We start from the raw sequence: 18,332 nt of genomic DNA on the forward strand, positions 1-18,332 counted from the left end.
TATAGTTAACTTGAGAAGTTAGTTTAAAAGGACTTAGAAGTACCAGCAAGGATGAAATGAAAAAGGTTTATAGCAATTGTTTGCTCGATGTTGGACAGTATTGTACCTTCCCTTTTACTCCTTTGTTATTAATGTTTATATATGGAATCCGGACAGTTAATTTTTTGATTAAGAAATAGGGTTTTTTGTTATTTTATAATAAATATTTTTACTTTGTTCATAGGCTCTTCAGTCGTAGAGATCCAGAGGATGATGGAATGATGAAAAGAAGGGGAAGACAAGGTCCAAATGCCAACCTGGTTAAGACATTGGTTTTTTTCTTTCTAGAAAGTGAGGTTAGTTGTATTGTTTATTTTATAGTTATGTTCAAAAAATTTTGGAGAAGGGTGTTAAAATGAGGTACATCTTAACATCTTCCATGTAACACAGTAAATTTTAAATAGATTGGAGATATACTGATACAACAAAATCTTTAAAATATACCTTCTACTTTTTAGTAAGGTCTTCAAACAATAGGATTTATGTATAGTGCTGAGAATATGAATTTTGGAATCAGAAAAACCTGATAATCAATTAGGGTCCTCTGCTTACAGTTTGTATAACTTTGGTTTAGTTACTTTATCTTTCTAGCTTCAGTTTCCTATTAAAGAAAGATGGGTTATAAATTCTCAGATAACACTGAGATAACCTGTGTAAAACTTTTAACAGACCTAGCACATTGTAAGTTCTCAAATGTTGGTACCTGCTGTTATTTCTATTGTTGTAGAGGTGGATTTATATCAGTCTCAAGTTGAAAAATCTAACTTGCTAATCAGATTTTGAGAGAGCTCAAAATTTATTTTTGGTGTTCATATCATATATTATTTAATTAGTGTTAGGGCCTTTTAATTGTCTAATCCTTTCTGTAGATATATAATTGTTTTTTTTTTTTTTTTTTTTGAGACAGAGTCTTACTTTGTTGTCCAGGCTAGAGTGAGTGCCGTGGCATCAGCCTAGCTCACAGCAACCTCAAACTCCTGGGCTCGAGTGATCCTTCTGCCTCAGCCTCCCGAGTAGCTGGGACTACAGGCATGCGCCACTATGCCCCGCTAATTTTTTTTTTATATATATATCAGTTGGCCAATTAATTTCTTTCTGTTTATAGTAGAGACGGGGTCTCGCTCTTGCTCAGGCTGGTTTTGAACTCCTGACCTTGAGCAATCCGCCCGCCTTGGCCTCCCAAGAGCTAGGATTACAGGCGTGAGCCACAGCGCCCGGCCCTATAATTGGTTTTTGATTATTGAATTGACCTATTCTGCAACTTGGCTAAATTCACTTATTTAGTAATTTTTTAATTAGATGCTTTAGGATTTTCTGCAATATATAATCAAGTTATTTGCAAATAAAGATAATTTTATCTTTTCCTTTCTAACAGTTTTTTCAATTTTTTTTCTTGCCTTATTGAACTGCCTAAGACTTCCAGTAGACCTCCAGTAGAATGTTGAACAGATATCTTTGAATTACTCCTGATCTTATGGGAAAAGCATCCAGTATTTCAACATTAATTGTTAGCCGTGGGTGTTATATAGATAGTTATTATCAGATTGAGGATGTTTCCTTATATCACTTATTTTGCTGAGAGGTTCTATCATGGATGGATGTTGAATTCTGTAAAATGATTTTTCTACATTCCTTGAGATGATTGTTTTATTTATTTATTTTTGAAACAGAGTCTTGCTCTGTCACCCGGGCTAGAGTGCCATGGGGTCAGCCTAGCTCACAGCAACCTCAAAACTCCTGGGCTCAAGCAATCCTCCTGCCCCAGCCTCCCGAGTTACTGAGACTATGAGTTCCTGAGACAACCGGCTGCGCTCTGCCACGCCCAGTTAATTTTTTCTATTTTTAGTAGAGACGGGGTCTCACTCTTGCTCAGGCTGATCTCAAACTCCTGAGCTCAGGTGATCCTTCTGCTTTGGCCTCCCAGAGTGCTAGGATTATAGGCGTGAGCCACTGTGCCCGGCCCCAATTGTTTTATTTTTATTCTTCATTATGTTAATGTGTTAAATGAGTTTTTTGAAGGTCTTCTCAACCTTGCATTTCTAGGATAAACCCTACTTGGTCTAGTCTTTTTATATATTGCTGGTTTCAGTTTGCCAATTTTTGAGGACATTCTATGTTCATGAAGGATATTAGTCCATAATATTTTTTATTTGTCTTTCACAAGTGTTTGTATAATGTTTACACTCATCCCGTAAAATGAATTGGGAATAGGTAAGGTCTTTTAAGCTTTACTGAATGAAGAGGATGATTTTCTTATATACTGGATTTACAAATAAACCTGTATTTTATGTTTTAATTAACCACTGTTACTCCCCCATTTTGGTAAAATAAATTCGTAGTGTGTTTAAGAATTGAGTAGTTAACTCATGTAATATTAGGTCCAAATAAGCAGTATGTATACATTTAATCTTTCATGTTAATGTTTTAATAATATTGTGAAAAATGTTTAAAGATGCTACCTAACAAAGCTTACCTAACAAAACCCAGCAAACTAAGGCAGTTGCTTGTCTGTCCTTTCTTCCATTTCACCTGAGAAAACAGATCGCTGTAAAAGTTTGCACATGGTGCCAACAAAGCTTCTATTCTTTAGAGTTAAGGCTAGTATATTATTTATCTAAGAGCACATTGCTCTTTTTTAATTTTAGTTGCATGAGCATGCAGCATACCTTGTGGATAGCATGTGGGACTGTGCTACCGAGCTGCTGAAAGACTGGGAATGTATGAATAGCCTGTTGTTGGAGGAGCCACTTAGTGGAGAGGAAGGTAAGGACATCTCATGACGGTATTTTTTCCATCTAAACAGTTTCAAAAAAGCTCTTTACCTTTTTTAGTGTTAACATAAGTGTAAAAAATCCTACTTTGTGCATAGTTTTGTTTTCTTCATATGCACGAATCTCATGCTATGTAGAAAAGTGTAATTGCTGTCAACATTCTTTAGTTTTTGTATCTGGGATCATATTTTCTTTACTAAAATGTGTGGATCCATAATGGACAGATTTGGAATTCTGAGGGGATTAGGAAGCTTTAACTTACTCTGATATTTTCTGTGATATAGTCATGAGATTTTCTTTAGTACCTTAGGTGAAATTCTATTCACAGGCAGAAGAAACTGTTATGTAATATTACAAGTGGCATATAGGGAGAAGAAATAGGTTAACTCTTTCTGATTTTTTTTCTATTTAAGCACTGACAGACAGGCAAGAGAGTGCTCTGATTGAAATAATGCTTTGTACTATTAGACAAGCAGCTGAATGTCATCCTCCCGTGGGAAGAGGGACAGGAAAAAGGGTATGCCAATGTATTTTCAGTATTATAAACTACATTTCTCTTTTTTCACTATCTTTTTTTAAAAAGTCTTATTTTAACCATGGAACAAGAATTTTGAAATCTTATGTCTTATTTTTCTGATGACCTTTGCTTATAAATATGTGTTAGAAGTAAATTTTAAAGCATTAGCAATTTGAGAAATTTGAATTCTTTCTATATGATAAGAGACTTTGTTAGTTACTGCAAGTGATACAGTGATTGATAGTTCCTGCCTTCAAGAAAGAATGTAGTATACCATTTTAGAATGGTGCATTTCGGTGTTTTGGTTTATTCATAGATTCGCTTTCTTTTTATTCTAATATAAAATGGAGATGATAATTCTTCAAAATAGGGAAATTCCTATTTCCTGGGATCAGATTTTAATGAATTATTGCAAAGAAACATGTATATGCAATTTACACTAACAGTTCCATGGGTGCTTAAACTCTTTATTGTGAAGCACAAAAATACATTTTTATTTTGTGACCTAGCATACACATATATATATGTGTTTGTGTATAACTCAAACAAAATTCACAAGCAATACTGAAAATTATGTGATGCTTTTATTTTATTTGGTTTAAAAATTGTTTTTGATTTCTGTTTTTTTAGTTCTTTGTAGTCACTTACTATTTTGAATTTATAATTTATGTTCATGGCTCATCTTCTGGGGCAAGCAGAAGTGCTGCTCAATCCCATTATATATAAGCTCCTAAACTATATTTCCTATTCCTAATTGATTCTCCTTACATCCAAAGGTAGAGTTAGTTATTCTAATTGGATATTGATTTTTCCCTCTGGGACTATTGAGATTTTTTTTTTTCATGTGGCTTTGCTTTTTGATAATATTTAAGTTATTCTCTTTTGTATCATTTTTAGGGTTAAAGTTTTACAGTAGAATTTTTTGTGTTCATCACTTAAAATACAGTTTTATTTATTTTGTATGTATTATTTAAATTTGATTACTTAACAGTGTTAATGAACTTAAATGTTAATAAAAGTTTTTGTGTTACTTTAGGTGCTGACAGCGAAGGAGAAGAAGACCCAGTTAGATGACAGGACAAAAATCACGGAACTTTTTGCTGTAGCCCTTCCTCAGTTATTAGCAAAAGTAAGTTTGTGTTGGCATCATAGTGTTACTAAGAAATCATAGGGATTTTTGGAATGCCTCACAGAATATTAGTTTACTTATCAGTTTGATGTTTTTAACATGATCTTTTTATTTCACAGTACTCTGTAGATGCAGAAAAGGTGACTAATTTGTTGCAGTTGCCTCAGTACTTTGATTTGGAAATATATACCACTGGACGATTAGAAAAGGTAAGCTGTTATTTGTGTATAAAATACTTTGAAGAGAAATTGTTAGTTTAGTTCATCCCATCATACACTTTGTTTATATTTTTAAAATGTTTTTGTAATATGAAAGAAGACCTGTTTTATATATCTTCTGTATTTTAGATCAGTTCGTTTTAGAGAGTGGTGCTAATGAGGCTTTCATTTGCTTCATGCCCAAGCCATACCTCATTCTTAGTATGTGACAATATCATTGATTGTATATAGAGATTGAGTGTGAGTAACTAGATAATAACAGTTATAAAACAAAAGCAGCTTATTCATTGAACACTTTTACTGTGTTCCAGGAACTATTATAAGCTCTTTATATGTATTAACATTCTTACCAAAGCCCTGTGAGATAGGTAATACTATTCCTGTTAAAAATTGAGAAAATAAGTATGGATGGATCATTGTATTTAGTTACCACAACTAGAAAAACACTTAAAATGTATGCTCTACATTGTAGAATTACATATGAAAATTTTCTCTGCAGTGGTATAGTGGTACAGTCACTTTATGTGTATCATATATACTTTTGTTTTGATTTTAAAAAAATTATTTTGCAGCATTTGGATGCCTTATTGCGACAGATCCGGAACATCGTAGAGAAGCACACAGATACAGATGTTTTGGAAGCATGTTCTAAAACTTACCATGCACTCTGTAATGAAGAGTTCACGATCTTCAACAGAGTAGATATTTCAAGAAGTCAACTGATAGATGAATTGGCAGATAAATTTAATCGGCTTCTTGAAGATTTTCTACAAGAGGTATATATTTCAAGTATTTTCTTAGTTGGGTCTCTCTACTACAGTAACCTAATTAGTCACCCAAGTCTCAGGCTTGGTGATGGTCCCTAACAGGATGTTATAAAGATTCTCGGGCTTTTTGTTCATTGAATGATCAGGCTACTATTACTCCTCCACCAAAATAGGAAAGTAGTAAGAATCTGTGACTTGGAGAAGGTGAGAACAAAACTAACATCTGTTTTAGTTTGAAGAAATGATTGGGCCATTACCTGGGGCTGTTCTGGAATAGGGTATTAATGGAACAGAAAAATTGAGCTAGATTAAAACAAAGTAACCCAAAAAGGTAGTTTTGTTTTGTTTTGTTTTTTTAGTGTTTTAGCAATGTTGCTGAGGAAAGGCCATTATGGTCTTTGGTATTATAAAGCCTTGATAAATTATTGTTATAGCCACTGTCAGTGTTGGAGTTTCTTGTGTTGTGCTGTTGTATTTCCAAAGAGGCTTAGTGCATGGCACTTGGATACAGTTGTGTTTTTATTGTGATTATTATTTATTCTGGAAATATATATTTACAGTTAAATCTATTTGAATAAAAAGTCATAATTGTCAAATTAATGCCTTTACTCTTTCTTTTTCAAATCACATTTTTTCTTTTTGAGACAAGGTCTTACCCTGTCGCTGGGGCTAGAGTGCAGTGGCATCATCATAGCTCACTGCAACCTCAAACTCCTGGGCTCAAGTGATTGTCCTGCCTCAGCCCCCCAGTGGTTGGGACTGCAGGCACACGCCACCACACCTGGCTAATTTTTCTAATTTTTTTTTTGTAGAGATGGGGTCTTGCTATTGCTCAGGTTGGTCTTGAACTCCTGGCCTCAAGCAATCCTCCATAGTGCTAGGATGACAGGCATGAGCCACCAGACCTGGCCTCCAAATCACTTTTATCATTAATACTGTAAAAGTCATATAGACTTTGTAATTTCAATTCTTGTTTTATCAATTACTGTCAAGTTTTTTTGGCATATGATGTTAATCCAGGCTTATTAGGTTTTACTAATTGTAGGTTTGTGCACATACATCGATGTACAATGATCATATTCTCCATTAAAATTTTAATGGCTCTACTCTTGCCTGAATATGATTATGATTAGGACAAGTTATTTTAAAATCAAGCAATGGTTTGTTAATTAAGTTTAATTACTTTGTAGAAGAATTAAAGTTTAAAAACAAGTATGCTTTTCTTTTGAGAGACCTGGTGTTCAACAGGGTAGTTTCAGTAGTGCTTAAACAGTTTTATGCTTCACATAGTAAGATTTTATAACATTTTTCAAAACCTGACTTACCCTTAACTGGAAGCTATATTAAGACACATTGATACGTATTAGTTCAAAAAGGACTAGCATATCTAGTCATTATTCAGAGGGGTTTTTCCCCATTTACTTGTGATTAGTCTCATATCTTTCTGAAGATATGTGTAGGGTTTGGCATAGGTTTTGTCCTTTAGGTGTTGTCTTTATAATCTCTTGCTTGTCATCTACTGTATTTTTCCTTACTGTTCTCGTGCATTTATTACTGTGAAATAGTTGGCATATTTAGAGTTCTGTGTCAGGGTTTACTTAAAAAGAGAAAAAAATGTCATTCCATTTTTCTGTCTCGGTAATAATGTTCCTGTGATAACAACATTGAGTTGACTCATTATCCCAGCCATATTGCCATAAATTTTACCACATCTTTGGTATTGAATGACAGAGTTAATTTGTAGGTTTTGTATTATTATTATTATTACTATTATTATCTTAAGAGTCAGAGTTTTGTTCTACTGCCCAGGCTGAAGTGCAGTGGTGTGATCATAGCTCACTATAGCCTCGAACTCAAGCGATCTTCCTGCCTCAGCCTCCTGAGTATCTGGCATTACAGGCACATGCCACCATGCCCAGCTAATTTTTAAATTTTAAATTTTGTAGGGACAGGGTCTCACTATGTTGCCCAGGCTAGTCTTGAAATTCTCCCTCCCTGGCCTCCCCAAGTTCTGGGATTACAGGCATATATTCTTTATTTTTCAAGGTAGTATCACTATTTTGATATCCTTAGGAGTTTTTATTTTGTTGGTTCCTAATGTATAATTAATATCCATAGGGCGAAGAACCTGATGAAGATGATGCGTATCAGGTATTGTCAACGTTGAAGAGGATTACTGCTTTTCATAAGTAAGTTGAATCTTAAAGTTTCTGATTTCTTGAAAGTGTACAAATATGAAAATCAACTTGCATGTTTTATGGCTTACAATGTTAACAGATTCTAATACACATTTATCTTTTGTTGTGGGAGCATGTTAAAAAGTTCATTATATTTAACACTGAAGTTCAAAACAGTTGTGATTTAGGGCCTGCTTTTTAATATAATTTAATTCTCTTTTATACAGTGCCCATGATCTTTCAAAGTGGGACTTGTTTGCTTGTAATTACAAACTTCTGAAAACCGGAATTGAAAATGGAGACATGCCTGAACAGGTTTTTATTTATTTACAAGTTACATATTTAACTTTGAGAAACAAAGTCTTATGACTTTTCAATTTTAACTGTCTTCTTTTGGTTCTTTTTACAGATTGTTATTCATGCACTGCAGTGTACTCACTATGTAATCCTTTGGCAACTTGCTAAGATAACTGAAAGCAGCTCTACAAAGGTTTGTGGTCGTTTAGTAGTGTTTTTATTAGATTAATATATATAATATATTATATATAATATATAAATTATATATTATAATACATATATAATATATAAAATTTAGTAGTTTTCAGCAAACTTATACATTTAGCAAGACCAGTTATTTAAATGAAGTGTTGCTTGGTTCTAATTTATTATTTATTAACATGTACCTTTAAAAAATAGTCCTGTTTGTAGTTTGATGTATATTCAGTGGAAGAATGGTTTGTTTCAAAGTACAATTTTTTAATTAAAAGTTGTTTTCATTAGTGGGTGGCATAACTCGTGACTTTCCATAGTCCCAAAATTGGTGACCAAAAGCCTTTGAAACAGTAGGTAATAAGCTCCCTGCCCCTAGATCATCTTATGCCTTGGTATTGTTTTGGGACCACTTTATTCTTATTCAAGATCTCTCTAGTCATGTCCCAAATTCACGATAAGTCATTTTCTGATGAATATATTTTCTGATTGAGTATATGTGTCAGCTTACTAGTACCAAAACTTTTAAAGCTTTTCTCACAATGGTAATCCTTCATGTGTTTAGTAATTGAACTAAACAGGATTGCCTTTTCCATTTATAAATTAGAAGCTTAAACATTGTACTTATAGTAGTAGATGTTGCCTTAAATGTTATTTGGGCTCATTTTTATAAATATTAAGCAGTTTCTGATAGTTACAATTTTAGTTATTCATAGATATTTTCTTCAAAAGAGAATCCCCTTGATAATACATTTATGTTGCCTAAACCTATAGAATAACATTAAATGCTTAGAATTTCTCTGTGCTTTTAAGGTTTTGTTATATCTATAAATGGTTTTTTCCTCTCAAAATTTATATAGTATTGTTAAAATCATGTACTTTTGGCCGGGCACGGTGGCTCATGCCTGTAATCCTAGCACTCTGGGAGGCCAAGGCAGGTGGATCGTTCAAAGTCAGGAGTTTGAAACCAGCATGAGCAAGAGCGAGACCTCGTCTCTACTATAAATAAAAATAAATTAATTGGCCAACTAATATACATAGAAAAAATTAGCTGGCCATGGTGGCACATGCCTGTAGTCCCAGCTACTTGGGAGGCTGAGGCAGCAAGATTGCTTGAGCCCAGGAGTTTGAGGTTGCTGTGAGCTAGGCTGACGCCACGGCACTCACTCTAGCCTGGGCAACAAAGTGAGACTCTGTCTCAAAAAATAAAATAAAATAAAAATTGTGTACTTTTTTACACTTAGGAAGAAGTTTATTTAAAAAATATAGTAGGAGCAGTGACCATACTAACATATATGGTTGCTCACCTATGTTAAAAGTTAGAAATTAAAATGGGGGAAAAGGCAAAACTTTTAGTAGAGGAAAATGGTGAATAGATTATTTATGTAAAGCTTGGTTGAGTTTTCACCCAATGTTATCTCCAAGTTAAACCTGATTTTAATTTAACTTTTTTATTACTTATACCAGATATGTATTGATAGTCTATCATTTGGCATCCAGTATCATAAGGTGGGCCAAAGGTTATAACTTAAAATAAGTTCATGTGATTGATCTTTATAGAATTATTTTCTATTTTAAATAAACTGATAGCTTTGTGTGTTGGCAGTATCATAACCAATGAGGTCTATCCAAGGCGTGATTATTGCTAATTGAAAACTTTTCCCAATACCCCATTATGATGAATCGCAATCTAGTTGGCATTGGCAATTTTTGACAGTCCCTACGGGGACTGAATAAAAAAAAAAAAAGTAAATAAACTTGTAAATATTTAGAAAAAGAAATTATAAATTTCAGAGACATTTTAAACTTTAGAGTGATATCACAGAACTGATTTTTGCCACTGTGAGTTTTTAAAAAGTACAACCAGTGTCCTTCAAACAACAAATGGAAGCTGCCATCCCTTTTTTATTAATTGCTTTCTTTCATTTGTGAGTTAGCCACCCTTCAGATAATAAAGTGAGCATGGAGCATAAATCTTTACTCTTTAAGTTCTGAGCTAGTGGCTTTATTAAAGATAGCCATATATAAGTTTTTTCATTCTATGGGACCCAGACCACCTAGGATATTATCCATTAATACACCTGATAGTTTTAAGGCTGAGATTTATTAGAAAAATGTTTCTTTTTTTTTGTTTGTTTTCCTTTCTGGTAAATTATATAAGAAGAAATATAAATCAAATGCACAAGTAAAGTTTAGTGAGTGTGCTCGCTCTTTCTCTCTCTCTCTCTCTCTCTCTCTCTATATATATATATATATATATATATAAAAGATAACGTTTTGTGTAATTTAAAGCATTTTAAAGAAATACTAAATGAGTTTTTTTTCAATATTTAAAAATGTTCATGTGAAATTTTTTCAAGGAGGACTTACTCCGTTTAAAGAAACAGATGAGGGTATTTTGTCAGATATGTCAGCATTACCTGACCAACGTGAATACTACTGTTAAGGAACAGGTTAGTAATTACTATAGATAGTAATGTTTTTGTAAGTAACCCTCATAAAATCTGAACTAATTAGAAAATTTAAATAATACTAAGAGTGAGCAAATGAGAAATATCTTGTATCTGTCCATGTATATGCCATGCTAAAAAATATGTTAATATATTGAGCTTGTACATAATTGATTAATTTCATATGGAGTTTATAATTGCATTAAAGGTTACCCTCATGTTACAGTTCTTCTGTGTTGTTGTTTCTTTATGACACACATGGTAAATAGACACATTTATACAAATTATAGATGTTTGAAATTATAAAAGTCATTCCTGAGAACAGCTTAATATAGCAAATTTGCTTCCAGGAGGAAAGGTACATAAGGTTTTGTCATCTCTGAGAATATTATCAGGTACTGATATTCCTGCCCATCCTGATCTTTGTGTGGACTTTGTCTGAAATAAAAATTTTAATCACTTGCCTGTCTTCCAAGTGTTACCTTCCCACTTCATATGCCTTCATGATTCCATTATTGCCAACCATCTCAACTCTGGAAGTAGACTGTTACCTAGTTTGATCCTGAGACTAAGATAGTGTTTAGTTCTAATTCCATAATTCAAGAGGATAAACTGCATTGGAAACGTGCTTTTTAAATGATTTTATGGGAGTATGTTTTGATAATAATTTTATAAGAAATATTATGGCATAGTTAAAATGCTTATGGTGATTTCAAGATTTTTTAAAAAAAAACATTTTATACAACTTAACCTTTGTTTATTGGGGTAGAATTCTAGTAGTCACCCTAAGTGCTATTTTCAGAAGCTGTGGTATGTTGAGTACTATTTTAGTTCAGAGTGTTGTTCAGATATACTGACCCTTTTGTCACTTGTCCTTATTTCATTTTAAAATAGCAAAACTAATTTTAATAAAATATATTTGGATTTTTATAGTTAAAATTTTGCATTCAATGCCCTACTGTTAGTCTCTTGTTTCTTATTTTATATTCTCTCTTGTCCGTACCATACATATATGCTTGGGCACATATAAATTAGAGGATATTCAATGGCCAAGATGCTGTTAACTGAATTTTGCATTTTCTTGCAAAAATATGAAGTATATTGCCGTAACTATTGCATTGCTGAATTCTCTCCAATTTTAAGTATGTAGTTTTGAACTGTAGCAATAAAATGTTTGGAACTTTAATTTTCATCTCTGCGAATTGAGATGAAAGGAACAAGATTTCTGATGATTGTAAATTGAGTTTAGATTCAAATGCTTAGAATTGGGTTTTAATGGAGTATGCACAGAACCAAATCTAATGCACAGAATATTACTTTATATTTGCATGTGCCACCAGGATAGTTGGCATAATATTCCCTATTTTTGTAGCATTAACACACAATCGTTTGTTCAGGCCTTAAGATTATTTGGTTGTTAAATAGCTTGTGTGTCAATCTTCCTAATAGCTTCCAGGAATATGCCCTAATCAGCTTGACCTGCCAGTTCACCTAATTAGTAAATATCATCATACTTAACACTTCATATCCTCAATTCTGTATGTTACTAATTTTAATGGGTGCAAATTACTATTATAGTAGTAAAATAGAAGAGACTGATTGGTGGAGTAAAAGCATAAAATAAAGAGATAATGTGGTTAGTTGCCAAAAGGCAAAAGTGTTGATGAGATCTGCTTTGCGATCTATATTATATGTCTTTCCATCAATGGTCTTCCTTTAAATATATGTTCCAATTGACTTTGTGACCCCAAAATTCTATTTCATCACTCTTTCTCAACAGATAATTTTTTCCCGCTTACCTTTTGACTAATTTTTACCAGTGGTTGACTCCATTTAAAGCTCTTGGTAGAGTTTTTACTAAATTTTTTGAGATAACTTCAAGTTTATGTTTTTTATACTTCAGGTTTACCTGATGAGTAGCAAGCAGGCCTGTACCTGGTTATGTTTTCTTGACTTAATCAGTATGCATGTTAACAATGAGAGTGCTTAAAAAGCACCATAGGCTTTGTGACCTCTATTGTTATACTCATCTCCTTGATGTTTTTCTTCTTCCATAGAATAAAGAATGGTTCTAAGTTTATACATTATTTCATATTTGAGAATGAATACATTGAAGCATTGTGGTATAGTGCAGAGTATGGTATTTTAAGTCAAAACTTGAGTTTGAGTCATAACTACATGGCAGTGTTAACAAACTGTACAAGTAACTTAACATTGCTAAAAATAAGGAAGAATATTTGTGAAATTGCTTTGCAGTTAGTAAAGCATTATGCAAATATTGGTAATTGTTACAGAAATTATACTTCTCAAATTTAAAGTTTTAAGAAAATATTATATATATATATGTTATTTGTGTCTGTTGGAAAAAAACTTCAGATTATAGCATGTTTTTCTTTTTTCCGTTAATAATAGGCCTTCACTATCCTATGTGATATTTTGATGATCTTCAGCCATCAGATTATGTCAGGAGGGCGTGACATGTTAGAGCCTTTAGTTTACACCCCTGATTCTTCGTTGCAGTCTGAGTTGCTCAGCTTTATTTTGGATCATGTCTTCATTGAACAGGATGATGATAATAATAGTGCAGGTAATTTTATTGCCATCTTTTTCTTAAATTTGTGTGCCTACCATAAAATTTAAGTAACAATAGTGTTCCTTTTTGCACTGCATTATATTTTAACCTTAAAATGTGAAGTACCCATATATGTTCTAGCATACTTTTGTTCATTATTTATCACATTGTAAACAAAATGTGACATCACAGAGCATAGGCTTTCAAGTCAGTTCTCTGCTTCTCACTAGCCCTGAGCCTGTTTTTCTAATTTGTAGCTATCTTATAAAACTGTCAGAATTAATTAAAATTAAGCAAAGTGATCAGTACAGTACCTGGACATACTGTGTTTCCCAAAAAATAAGATCTACCCATAAAATAAGCCCTAGCAGGATTTCTAAGCATTTTCACAATATAAGCCCTACCCCCAAAATAAAACCTAGTGGTAGGCGTGGCTAAGCAGCATATCTGCACAACCCATGCATTTTGTGGCGTAGTGGTAAAGAAGACAAGCAGCCCTTCTCATCTGCCCCATCGTGACAGCTACTATCACAGAGGTGACCGGAAAGGTGTGGGCAGCCCCACCAACAAGGTCGGCTCCCCCTGTCAGGTCCCGGCCATCCTGTGTGTGCTGCAAGCTGAGGCTTTGAGGGGAAAATAACACATCCCCTGAAAATAAGTCCTAGGATGTCTTCTTGAGGAGAAATAAATATAAGACCCTGTCTTATTTTCGGGGAAACATGGTACATCATAGGTACTCAATAATATTTACTCCCTCTTCCCCTTATTTGTTGGTAATATCAATATTCAGGTAATTTGAGAAGAACTTTTTATTGTATACTTTTGTGTCACATGGGTTTTTATATTTTGTGAGTATTAATGTGATTTCTGAATATTAGGAAAATGTTTGAAATTGTTCTGTAAAAGTCTGGGGCAGTACAGGATGTTTGCAGGAAAATAATCAAACCAGCCTGACCTAGTGTTAAGTTACTCTTCACACCCTAGTTGCCTTACCTGAACCTGAGGTCATGGAAAAACAAGTAGTATTTGGTCCCTTCTTTCTGAGTTTATTTTTAATTTAAAGTTATTCTTGAAGAAAAATACAACATCAGCATGTATATATCCATACTAATATATCACTGCATGTCAGGTTCTAAATAAACATACACAAATCTTGACATGGCCAGGTATGGTGTCTCATGCCTGTAATCCCACCACTTTGGAAGGTTGAGGTGGAAGGATCTCTTGAGTCCAGGAGTTTGAGGTTGCAGTGAGCTATATGATGCCACTGCACTCTAGCCCTAGCCCTGGCAAAAGAGTGAGACCCTGTCTCAAAAAAAAAAAAAAAAAAAAAAAAAGACATGATCTGTAGCTTATTTTTAGCAATAAAGAATTTTGTGCTCACATACTAAAAACTTACCCAGAACATAATTGAGAAACCTGGAGTAGCCAAAACAGTTTTCAAATTCCATATAGTAAAGTTTATATACTTTCAGTTAAGCTTTTATTCATAACATTGATTTGACAAACATTTATTGATCAACAGCAGTATATTAGATGCTATGGATATAAAAAAATGAGGCAAGATCTCTTCAAGAATTAAATTCAAGTGGGAAGGACATCTAAAAACAAGTAGTTATAATGCAATCTGATAAGTAACAAAGGCATGTACAAAGTGTTATGGGCATGTAGAGGAAGCTCTATCTGGTCTGCAGGGCTTGAAACATCTTTGAGAAAAGCCTAACATTTGAAATGCACCCCCAAAAAATGAATAGGACTTTTAAAAATTTCTATGGGAAGGCATAGTTGCATTCTAAAACCTGATACAAAATAAATTGGTACATAATCCTTTTGTTAATTGGGGACTGCCTCAGCTTCATTTAGACCACAGGAAATTGAATGAGAATATGCTTGCCAGTACTCCTGAGTTTTCTAGGAACTTCCTAGAATTACCCACAGAGTGTTATCCGCTTGGACTTTGTATTTTATATTTACACTTTTACAATGAAATATATTCTAGCACTATGAAAACGTATAAAATAGAACAGATTTCTACATATCCACCCACCAGTCTTTGTCAGATTTAGCTATATTTGTTTTAGATTTTTTAAAGAAATAAAGCATAGTTATAAAAAAGGACCTCATTTTTGTCCTTCCCCTATCCCAGTATTCCCCCCCTTTTCTCTAAATATAACAGCTATCTTAAATTTGCTGTTTATCACACCTTTGCATTTTAATTTTATTTTACTAGGGATTTATGTATCTGTTAACAATATATATTTTCTGTTGCTAACTTCCACATAAATGGTATCATGTTGAAACTTTTGTGACTTGCTTTCGACTTTTAACATTTTTGATATCTTTCAGTGTTGACATGTGGCTATATATAATTTATTCATCTTAACTGCTAAACATTATGTGATATGAATTAACCACAATTTATTTATCTATTTTCCTATTGTTGGACATTTAGGTTGTTTCTACTTTTTACTCAGTTAAAATAATGTTAAAGCAGTTTACCTAGTTAAAATAATGTTAAAACAGTTACTCCAATGTTTAAGTCCTTGAGCACATGTACAAGTGCTTTTCCAATGTATACCCAAGAGTGGAATCCATGGATTATATAGTGTATGTGCATCTTAAACTTGATCACGTTGCCAAAGTGATTGTATTGTTTTATCTTCCTTCCAGTAATGTGTGACAATTTCCACTGTTATACATCCTCATCTCATGCCTGTTATTACAGACTCTTGGATATTTGATTTGTTATCCCACATCAGATTAGAAAGGGAGAGTAAAATAGGGAATGCTTCTAGAGGTGGTATACTGATAATACATAATTATATGATAGCTGACACTTTATGAAAGGCTCAGTGAGTTAGGCACTTCTCTATGTTCCTTAATCTCTGCAAGACAAACAGTGGCTAATTTGGGGTAAGCAAGAAGTGGAGAAAAATAAAAACCAGAGCTTAAAAACTCTTAATATCATCGGATAATTTAGTCTGTTGAGGGAAATGGTCTGTATACCTCTAGTTCCTGTGAGCAGTACTAAACACTGATTGGAAACAATATCATGTAGAAATCATCTGTTATAATGACAGATTCATTGAGAAAAGGTTAGTGTGTATGTATATTCAGTGTAACCCTTTTAAAGAGTAAATAATATGTTTCAAGTTTCTAAGCAAATGGCCTTGACATCCTGGGACATCCACTTGTGCTAAAACTTTTTCTGATGGTCTTTTTTTTTTTGAGACAGAGTCTCGCTTTGTTGCCCAGGCTAGAGTGAGTGCCATGGCGTCAGCCTAGCTCACAGCAACCTCAAACTCCTGGGCTCAAGTGATCCTCCTGCCTCAGTCTCCCAAGTAGCTGGGACTACAGGCATGCGCCACCAGGCCCAGCTAATTTTTTCTATATATATTAGTTGGCCAATTAATTTCTTTCTATTTATAGTAGAGACGGGGTCTCACTCTTGCTCAGGCTGTTTTCAAACTCCTGACCTCGAGTGATCCGCCCGCCTCGGCCTCCCAGAGTGCTAGGATTACAGGCGTGAGCCACCACGCCCGGCCTCGATGGTCTGTCTTAAACAAAGTCTTATTCTTAAAATTTGGTTTGAATTTCCTAGCAGTTATCAAGGATTACCAGAGCAGGTTAAATAATTAACTAACTAACTAACTAACTAAAAAGTAAAAGAACATTCATATTTTATACAAAATATTTTTTATATTAGGGATCTTACATTGAAGATCTGATAGGATATGCACAGATGGTTCACAAAAGAGGAATTATAAATGGCTAATAAACATTGAGAAAAATTTTAACTTCACTTGATAACCAAAGAAATGTAAATTAATGAGATGGAGGTTTTTTTAAGTAATTTCATTTGTAAAATCTGTCCAGAGAAAAATTTTTTACACGGCTTTTTATGTAAGAAGGCTTCATCACAGTTGTATTTACAGTATCAAATAATTAGGAACAGTCCTTTGGCAGTACTTGAAGGCTGCAGTGGGGCTTCCCTGACTATGAATTTGGAAAGAAGTCTGTTCTCATGAGAACTGAATGTCAGGATCTCACATGATGGATCAGAGCAGAAATATGTGAAGTTATCCTAAAAAGACACAATGGTTTTTAGGCCGGCCTAACTGAATATATTTAGTATGTATAAAGGAAGAATGTGTCAGCAAGAGATAGGGGTACGGTAAGGTGGGATCATCCTTGGCAGGAATAGGAGAATTTCTGAGGTTGACTGCATTCAGGAAAGAAGGAGCCTTAAGCAACATACATTGAATATGCAAATTTCATTGACAAACTACCTGTTAGGGAATTATATGAATGTATTAGGCAAGCTTAACCTGACTTCACTAAACATCAATTCCTCTGACTCAACTCCATTTGTTCCTGTTCCATGTTTTCCAAGCAACCTCCTGATTATTATTTGATGTCACAAAAATTAGGTGTATTGGAATAAATTACAAATGGTTATAATTTTTAATTTAAATGTTTTTCCTGTTTTAAATTCTCCAATAAAAAGATGTTTTATAGTAAGAATTAAAAATAATATATTGTTGAAGTAAAGTACAAGATGGCTTAATGTTTGGGACTCTTTTTTGCCAGACGGTCAGCAGGAGGATGAAGCCAGTAAAATTGAAGCTCTGCACAAGAGGAGAAATTTACTTGCAGCATTTTGTAAGCTAATTGTATATACTGTGGTGGAGATGAATACAGCTGCAGATATCTTCAAGCAGTATATGAAGGTAAAGTTCAAACATGGATAACAAGATAGTTTTTAAATGCTTAAAAGATAATTGTGGCCAGGAGCGGTGGCTCACGCCTGTAATCCTAGCACTCAGGGAGACCGAGGTGGGCGGATTGCTCAAGGTCAGGAGTTCAAAACCAGCCTGAGCGAGACCCTGTCTCTACCATAAAAATAGAAAGAAATTAATTGGCCAACTAATATATATATATATATATATATATATATATATATATAAATCAGCTGGCATGGTGGCTCGTGCCTGTAGTCCCAGCTACTCAGGAGGCTGAGGCAGGAGGATCGCTTGAGCCCAGGAGTTTGAGGTTGCTATGAGCTAGGCTGACACCACGGCACTCACTCTAGCCTAGGCAAGAAAGCGAGACTCTGTCTCAAAAAAAAAAAAAAAAAAAAAAGATAATTATAAGCCTGGGTTTTATGCTTGGTTGCCATTGAATTGTTGTTGTTGTTGTTGTT

At 33.8% G+C, this 18,332-nt stretch overlaps 1 protein-coding gene and 1 non-coding gene across 9 annotated transcripts in view; both read left to right on the forward strand.

Moving 5' to 3' along the window:
- Positions 1–18,332, forward strand: part of STAG2 (STAG2 cohesin complex component) — a 139,469-nt gene that overhangs the window by 94,512 nt on the left and 26,625 nt on the right. For all 8 annotated transcript variants that reach the window (XM_075999193.1, XM_075999189.1, XM_075999196.1 and 5 more), the window contains 12 exons: positions 224–335; positions 2,685–2,802; positions 3,224–3,327; positions 4,364–4,456; positions 4,576–4,665; positions 5,247–5,450; positions 7,560–7,630; positions 7,846–7,933; positions 8,028–8,108; positions 10,468–10,560; positions 12,970–13,144; positions 17,720–17,859. In XM_075999193.1, coding sequence (XP_075855308.1) covers positions 224–335; positions 2,685–2,802; positions 3,224–3,327; positions 4,364–4,456; positions 4,576–4,665; positions 5,247–5,450; positions 7,560–7,630; positions 7,846–7,933; positions 8,028–8,108; positions 10,468–10,560; positions 12,970–13,144; positions 17,720–17,859 — 1,369 coding nt within the window. The remainder of the gene's footprint in view (positions 1–223; positions 336–2,684; positions 2,803–3,223; positions 3,328–4,363; positions 4,457–4,575; positions 4,666–5,246; positions 5,451–7,559; positions 7,631–7,845; positions 7,934–8,027; positions 8,109–10,467; positions 10,561–12,969; positions 13,145–17,719; positions 17,860–18,332) is intronic.
- Positions 9,696–9,836, forward strand: LOC142866006 (U4 spliceosomal RNA). The gene has a single exon (XR_012916079.1). It is a non-coding gene; the product is annotated as a U4 spliceosomal RNA (small nuclear RNA).

Source organism: Microcebus murinus, chromosome X (genome assembly GCF_040939455.1).
Source record: "Microcebus murinus isolate Inina chromosome X, M.murinus_Inina_mat1.0, whole genome shotgun sequence".
Lineage (NCBI taxonomy): Eukaryota > Metazoa > Chordata > Mammalia > Primates > Cheirogaleidae > Microcebus > Microcebus murinus.